General features: G+C 36.6%; 1 protein-coding gene across 1 annotated transcript in view; it reads right to left on the bottom strand.

Moving 5' to 3' along the window:
- LOC105304696 (contactin-associated protein-like 3) overlaps positions 1–9,034 on the bottom strand; it is a 196,805-nt gene that overhangs the window by 105,440 nt on the left and 82,331 nt on the right. Inside the window, exon 4 of the mRNA XM_023522576.1 lies at positions 3,706–3,853. Within this exon, the coding sequence (XP_023378344.1) occupies positions 3,706–3,853 (148 nt within the window). The remainder of the gene's footprint in view (positions 1–3,705; positions 3,854–9,034) is intronic.

Genomic DNA, 9,034 nt, shown 5'->3' with positions numbered 1-9,034 from the left:
TTCCTGATAAATGATGGAATCATTAATCCAGACAAGGAATACTCGAGGAACAGTAAGGTTAGGGGTTGGGTGAGCCAGGTCTAGAAAGAATTTTGGGAGTCATTAAGTTTTATGTACTTGTAAGTGAACAATGTTACTGATAATAGATCACTTCTGTTTTCCTAATACTCGGTCCTATTGTCCATCCTTGAGGTTTTTCAGGTGTCAGGCTTCGAATTCTAGTAACGAATTATAATATTTGAAAATAACACTTTAAATGCATAACGTTACTTTTATACCTTTAAATTAATTTAGTTATTACAGTATAACCCAACTTTGCTTATTCTGCTGTACTTTATTAGTTGTGTATTAATATGTCTTTCAATATTTACTTTTAGTAAAAGCCTTAGTTGTATTCCTTTAGATGCGATAGTTTGTTCATAACTTTAATTTGGGAGGTGATTAAAAATAAGTCAGTGAGTAATTATGTAATAACTTCAATAGAAATTAAATAAATTAAAATATCATTAAATGAAAATATGAAGCTGTTCTGTTTCACATGATTTTATAGTTAATATTATTTTAATTTTAATATTATTCTACTTAATATCAGATTAACAAACCTAAGGCCAAATTTAGAAGAATTTGTCATTTTTATCCTTAGATCAAAATCTATCTTTTATTTATACTTTGACATAAATTGACAATCAGAAACTACTCTCAAATCTAGCTGGGATACAGAAAATAGACACTTTCTATCATCTGCACTGACTCCTCAGCATCTGGGAAACAGACATTGTGCCTTATTCTTTACTGAGCATGGTGCCTTGCATAGAGTAAAAGTCCTGTAAACACGTATTGAATTGAATAATACTTTTTCTAATGTACTTTGACTATTTTCTACTTTTTAGAACTGGAATGGATAACACAAATCAGCATTCTCTCATATGACCAAAGACTATTATTAACTTTCAGGGTTTTTGTTTTTTTTTAAATCAAGGTGACTACTTCCACCTTTATCTCATGTTCTTCTATTCCCATTAATGCATTTTTCTAAACATAAATCTACTTAGATTGGGACCTGTCCTGAACATAAGGAGGTTCTATATGTAGATGCTTCTCTCAATATTCTACTTAAATGTTTCAAAATACACACTTTTTATTCTTACAGAATGCTAACAGCAGGTTAACTGATATGTGTTGAGGTCATTAAATAAAACATATTTTTTTTCATTTCAATGGTCAATATATATATTTTTAAGTAAACAACATTTTAAAATAGCCAATTAAATGTTCTATTCCCTTCTCTTCTTTCCTCCTTACCCACTTTATTTTCAATGACTGGTTTGGCACAGGACTAGGGTGGATGATTTGACACATGAAGATGACTGATTGATCCCTTCATCAGTGTTCAGCTTTCTGTGCCCATTTATTTCACATTCTTAATAATTCACGCTTCCCTCCCTCCCTCCTTCCCTCCTTTCTTTCTCTACCTCCCTCCTTCTCTCCCTTCCTTCCCTCCTTCCCTCTCTTATTCAAACAATAAACACATTAATAAAGATAAAATTGCATTATAATAGTAGGGCTAGTACAGCACAATATAATGGGAATGAATACCGCAAGCTTTCAAGGGAACATTTGAGAATGGCAGTGAACATGAACATGGGGAGTCAAAGGAAATGGAAGAAAGGACAGAAGAAATTCAAAAGGCAAACAACAATCTCCTTACAGAAACAAAGGTGCATCTGGGGAAAGTGTCTCATGTCTGGGGCCTCAGTGACCTGTCTCAAGAATGTCATTTTGAAATTGATCAGGCAATAAGCAAATGTTATTGAAAACTTAAGAAAGTTTAAGAAAACACAAAGAGAGACCATTTCACAGTGAAATACAAGGCCTAGAACTAGTCTGTAGGGAATGCCAACACTGGATGGAGAGGGCAAGGCAAAGTGGAAAAGAGCAGGGCCATGGAGGGCCTCATGGGGGACACTTTGCTTTGGTGTGCATGTCAACGGGGACCCAAGATGACCCTTACTGTCTCTCCACTCTAGAAATGGGGAAAGAGTCTTTCGGGTAGAAAAATGTATATGCCATGCCAGGAAGCTACAATGTTTAAAGGAAGAGTGAGTATCATTGTAAGTGGGTGCAAAGAAATGAAACTGAACAGAGAGATTGCATCTAAGAGACAATATATGCCATGATAAGTAATGTGGGCATTTTCTCAATATCAACAGAGCAGTGGAAATACAAATGAAAAAAAAAATTATCACTTTTGTCTACAAACCATATCATATCAAATTACTGTCAAAAATAAAAATGCAAAGTACTATGCTTTAACAATGATTCTTATTAATAATAAAAATGAAGGCAATACAGAATCACTCCTATTAAAGGACATACTTTGTGTTGTTTTACAAATAGTGACTATTGTCTGCCTACATTCTTATGCTAGGAGCCCCTTGTGCCCAACAGTTTACATTTGCTGAATGTAAAATGCACATAGGTCCTAAGATAGCTGTATGGCCAACAGGCCCTTCTTGGGACCAGACACGAAACTTTGATCTTCCTAGTACCAACCTCTAACCCAAGGAACTGGCAAAATATCTCCTTAAGAAGAACATCAAGCTAACGACAAATCCCTATCAAAGAGCTTGTTCTGCTTTGAAGTCAGTAAACCTGAAGTTGTTTCCAGAGTAATGGGAGAAGGGGAAGCTAATTTCATGGAATCAAAGAACAGCTCTAAGTATCAGGTATCCTAGCTGTTGCCACAGTGAGCATGATCAGAGAGCCCAGAAACAAAAGGATGGAAGGAAATGACAAATGAAAAGGGGGAAAAAGGTTGACAGGAATGTAATACCATCTATGCTAAACATTCCATGAAATTATAAACACTAGAGAGCAGAAGCAGGGTTAGGAAAAGAAGTGAAGTGTCATTGGGAAGGGAGATGACAAAGGCTGGACAGGCCCTGGAGTCTGCGATAGGGCTGCTTGGGTGAGCCTCATATTCAGAACCATTCACTGTCTATGGGGTTCCCAAAGTGGATATGGTACCACTGCTATTCAACCACTCACAGCACCCTGCAGTGTCCACACTTTCCCCCACCCATACATTAACAGAGCCCTAAGTTCCTGCTCCACAATTTATGTAGGCCCTCTCTTTCTATAAATATCCTCCTCCCTTCTATCTCACTACTCATGTTCTTCATTTTGAAAATTGGCTGCTGGAAAGGTTCTTTTCCCAATCTAACTGACTGACCACTCTACTCTAAGCTCCATTTTCAAGTTACAATATTTTACATTTGTTTTGAACAATTTTATAATTTCTCATAAAATCTTGACCAAAAAAATGAATAATTTTAAGTGTCTCCTGCATCCAGTACCTAACACAGGTCTTTGCAAATAGCAAGTGTCCAATAAATTCTTACATAACAAGTGAGGGAATAAAATGAATGCCATTAATTTTATGAAGTGCCTACTATAAAGTACTCTGCTAATTCTAGGAATCTGATTCTAAGGCTCAGGTCAGATCCATCTCTAAATTCAACTATAGAATAACTAAAGAATGTTATGAAGGTTTTCCGAAAAAAAAAAAAAGAAAAGAAAAGAAAAAAACCAGTTCTATGTACAGAGATATTCAAAAGGCTAAAAAAGTCAAGTTCAGTTTTTAGATTGCTGTTTAGAACATGTCACCGAGTCATTGATGTCAGTCGGGGAACAAACACCACTTACCATATGCACATCCGTACACTTCCACCCGCATCCCAATCCTGCCCTTAGAGTTCCAGGCTAAGGGGAGAAAGCGCATGAATCGGGCTTCGAAAGGAGGCTGGAGTTTGTAGTGCACCACACTGTCTGCATTTGTGTTTCCTGGAAAACCCTGGGAAAAAGCAAAGAAAGGGATCAATGTGTCTGCAGAATATTATCTTCATGTTATCATCTCCCATGCCAATGAGTAATGTGTGCTTCATTTTCTTAATATGCAAAAGGCTGTCAGCTTTAAGAAACTCTGAAAATGTTTAAGAGGGATGTGACAACCTCTCCTTTGTGCCTGGATTAGTCACCATTATCTAAGTTTTCCTTATTTACAAGGTAGTTTAAATTTCAACAATACTTTAAAAAAGCTATAAACATGCTATCCTCAAAGTCCGCTTTTGGAAAGTTGCTCATCCTCTATACCTTTTTTCGAATATCCAAGCGGTCAAGACACTCTCATACAACCTCCCATTCAGGGCAATTGAACACAATAGTAACTTGCAGGATGTGTAATAAGAATACTAGACCCTATCATTTTAGAGCTAGAAGGGACTTGGGCAGTGTTCTAGTGCTAAACCTGTAACTTATAAATGCAAAACCAAAGTCTAGGCAATAAAACGATTCTCTGGAGGTAGAACAGCTATTATCCAGCACAGCCAGAACTGAGTGCTGGGTCTGTGGATTTCAATCCCAATGTTCTTGGTGTGCTGTTGGGTTGCCCCAAGTCATCAGCATTGGGAGGTGCCTGGGGGAAACACACCAACAGCACCTGCCACAGATAGACGTGTGCTTTCTTAGTCATAGGCAACTGGATTCACACTAAGAGGGGCAGCATGAGAGCAAGGGTTGTGTGGCTCCAATCTCATGGTGTTCTTTGTAATGTAAGTATTAGCATGTAGGGAAACTGCAAAACAGGATGATGTTTCTGTATATATACATATTGATTGTATATGTTACTAATGATTAAGACTTTTTTTTTTAAAGTGAGACTTACATATATGTGAGAAAACTTACAAAACACCGCACAAACTCCAACACACAGGGGGTGCATTTATATGCAGCCTGTCTACCTCATCCTACCAAGTCTCCCTTTAACAGTATTTACTAACACGTTCTGTACTTTTACATGAAAAAAAAATAGGTGAAAAAATTGATGAAAAAATTGTAAGACAAAAAATTTTAACTTCCACTGCCGAAAGCCTTTTTAGAAGGGTTTATGGGTCATTGCCAGAAAGAAAAAGACCATGCAGTCTAAATCACCAGCAGCAGCAGCACTATGTGGAGAAGGCGACATGTTCGCCCTCTTGGAGTTGATGGGCCTTTTTATATATCAAGTAGGGGGAAGAAAGATGAAAAGTTATTTTGAAAATAATTACATTAACTATAGATAAGGTGGGCAGAATAAGGCGAAGCAGAAACAATTCTAGGTTAGATGCATAGTCATAAGGAAGAAGTGTTTGTTCCTTTGGGTTAGTTTTGGGCAACACTCTGGAAAGTTTATGTGTAAGAAGCAGAGGCTCCTTGGGGTCAGTGAAGCCTGGCTATTTTCTTTAGATAATCTAGGACATAGCCACCTGGAAGTTAATTCAGTTTCAAAATACACTCAGAAATGCAAGCAGTCTTTTTGTTGTTTTGCCGTCCAGTTGTTGACTGACTAACCCCATCTGGTCTCTTCCTTCCATCCTCCCTCAGATGCAATTGAATTTGAGACATCTCAGAATTTTCTCCTTGTCATGATTTTGGTTACCTTCTTTAAGAGCGAATCCACTGCTTCCTCACCCTTACTGCCTTGCCTCCTTTTATACATTAACCACTGTATATGAATATTCAGGAAGGTTTAGAATAGGTTGGAAGATCACCACATTTCATCTATAAACAAGTCCTTCTATCTCTGCCTCCAAAGTCCCTCCAAACACTGAGCTTCTCTCTCCCTCTGCCTCAGCAAGAACCTGCTGGAGCTCAGAGCAAGTCCTGCAATGGCCTCCTATGAACCAGGACTTCAAATCACTCTTTCTGCTCTGAGCATTTTAGAGTCACAGGACCAAGCTTCAGCCCTTGAAACTTTATATCTCTGTTTAAAATTCTTATTACTGATTCTTCATCAGAATCTTAACCAATTTTCCCAGATAGCCAATGTTATAGTGAAATCATAACATCTAAAAGCATTCTTAACTGTAACAAAGCATCGTAACAGAAAACACTTCCCCATCTAAAGACCTGATCATTTTGTGCTCTGAAAACAAAGAGTAAGGGCCCTCAGGTGTGGTGTATCTCTTTTGATATCTACTGTCAAATGTTAAAACTATCTGAATTCTATCCATTTTTTTGACCCCACCAGTCAAAACATAAAATGTAGTGCTATTTTGGAGAGCTTCACCTTCATGTTTTGTACTCTTTGATCTCACAAAGTTTTATTACCCAGAAGTCAAAGATGTGCACATAACAGTCCCACATTTAGTAGTAATAAAATTAAGGAACAAAAGAGTTGGCCCTTTCTTACACTCACTTGCACCAGAAAGACAAACTAACCTGCCTGCCATGCAGTTAATACTGACAGCCAGATATAATTATGAAACACAGGAGCAAAGGTCTTGTTAGTTCACCCAAGAATGATACCTTCCCTATTATTTAGCTTTATGAAACTCTGGGCCAGGCTTAACAACCAAACCAAACTAGTTAACAGTTTTTTTAAACCACGATGACCAGGGAGTCCTCCTTGGTATAAATAGATGAAACTATGAACTTAGAAAACCCAAATGAAATGAGAGGGCAAGTCTCAGGTGTTGCAATACTTCTTGGCTAGTGAATGAAATTACAACTTGGAGGCACGCCATCATTTCTCTTTTGTTCAATGAAAATGTAATCTTTGCCCTAGAGTCTCCTTTTTTCAAGAGTTAACAATTGTTATACAAGATGGAGTAAACTCTTTTCATTGTCTCCATGCTCCAAAGGGGAAGTTATGAATGCCCACACCAGTCTTTATACTGGGACCCAGGCCGATGCGAGTAGAAGCAGGATTTTCCCAGCTCCACCATTTCCCAGCTTGTGGTCTTATGCTGGTATCATCTGCTGTAAGCCACAGTTCCTTCACCTACAAAATCAGTTTGGTAAAACCTACCTGTAAAGGTAGGAGTAGTAATCACATGAGATAATGTCTGAAAAGTAATATGTCCACAGTCCACCTGGAGGTAAATGCTCCAAGGGGTGACTATGGTTGATATTTCAGTTATTGTCAGAGTGTTTGGCAGAAACAGTTCATCCATTAGACTTTGCATCCCATTATTTACATTTTTTCTCAGGTTCAATGTCCAAGACATCCAGATAAAGAGCCAAGAGAGGAATATCGGTTGCTACATTAAATGCAATCCCAACACTATAATTTAATTTAAGAAGTAAAGTTGATATTCATTTTAGTGTAGCTGACAAAAATTTTAAACTTCAGCATTAATTATATAATGAAATTATTTCCTAGGAATGATATTTAATTTATTTTATTTTTCTTATACGTTATTACTTTCTGAAATACTTTGCTTATTGAATATAAACTTTGAAAACTGTACTTGAGATTGTTGTAATGTCAATGACATATAGCAAAAGGAATTTTTGGATTTGTTTTAATGAAATTTAGACAGAATACTATTTAAGAAATATTTCAAATGAGAATAATCTATGTTAATAGTCTATAGAGATTAAGAACATGCTCTTTACAGCTTCCGAGATCTGCATACAAGATGAAACATTCATTATACATGACTCTAATTATATTAAATACTTGGAATTATGCATGTATGTATATGCATGTGCACACTTGTGTGATTATCTTAATTCATTGTAATTATAAGGAAATACATTATTTTTGTCCTATAAAAAACTATCGATAGTTCTTTTGGATACAGATAAATGATACATTTCTTTAAAGACACAGAAATAAAACAAGTTCGGTTCAGGACAGATCTCTATTTGCATGTCACTCACATTTGGGGTTTATTACTAAAATGATCTCATTTTTTTTACTAAGCTAATTTTTTTTTAAAGTGTGATATAATCTATTATTTAAATTATATAATTTTGCTTCAGTGTTTCCAGAACAGACATGACTGCACAGGCCATGCATAGAATTTCAGCAACAAAGGCTTGTTCTTGCCTTGTTCTAACAAGTAAGAAATGGGGATCTATAGGAATGGAAGAAACATCCGTCCTCCACAGAAGCACAGCCCTTAGCAGTTCCTCAGAGGCTCTGGTCCAGGTTCAGAGTTTCTGTAGTGGACACAGCAGTCCTGTTCAGAGTAAACCTTCAAGAACCACCTTTGGTCAAATCTTTCTCCATCGTGTTACTTGTATGACCTAAGGGAAGGCTGCATTTTCATGTATAAAGTAGGAACAGGAATATCTATCGTACAATTGTGATAAGTTAGTGTTAAGGAATTTTATAGGATTATAATCTAATCATTTTCTTTACAGTGTCCTTCCGTTAACTATCATAGAATTAAAATACAAACGAACAAAACTTTCCCACCATTGAGTACCATAAACAGTTCAGTTTCATGTAGACTCAATATTCAATAACTTTAAGGACATCAAAATTGAATATTTTATCCAGTATCAAAACAAACATAGTTTGATAAAGTTTTCAGTTTTCATAAATGTGCTATTTACATGTGAAAGTGACTGGAGACTGTGGCTCGGGGTCTACTCAGATGTTATAAATGTGTTTTAAAAATAATTTAGGAGTTGATGACATTGCTGAAAAGCTGCCAACTCCCCATTTAGTTTCTTTAGCAGTCACATCATTAGGATCTAAACAACCATGGGAAAGGGTCAGTATGGGCTCACGCAGAGCTATGGTCTCTGGTATAATGTGAGTCATCACAAGTCTGTGTTAAAGTGGACAAATGACCTTGAAGATGCCTATTATAAATTTGTCATATTAGGTTTAAAACATTTGTCTTTATTTATTTTTAATTCTTTAATGTCACCAATATTTGAGCCCTTTTACCACATTTACCTTCCTTTTCCCCTCTGCCCCGCTATCCTCTGGTAACGACTAGTCTATTGTCCATGTCCATGAATCTCTGGTTATTTGTCCTATTCGTTTGTTGCTTTTAGGTTTATATCCCACATATAAGTGATATCATGTGATTTTCAACTATTTCTGTATGGTTTATTTCGCTTAGCACAATTATCTCAAGATCCATCCAGGTTGTCGCAAATGGCAGTATTTCATCTCTTCTTATGGCTGAGTAATATTCCATTGTATATATGTACCACAGCTTCTTTAGCCAATCATCTATCGTAGGACACTTTG

Source organism: Pteropus vampyrus, unplaced genomic scaffold (genome assembly GCF_000151845.1).
Source record: "Pteropus vampyrus isolate Shadow unplaced genomic scaffold, Pvam_2.0 Scaffold349, whole genome shotgun sequence".
Taxonomy (NCBI): Eukaryota; Metazoa; Chordata; class Mammalia; order Chiroptera; family Pteropodidae; genus Pteropus; species Pteropus vampyrus.
This window is presented reverse-complemented; position numbering and strand designations above follow the sequence as displayed.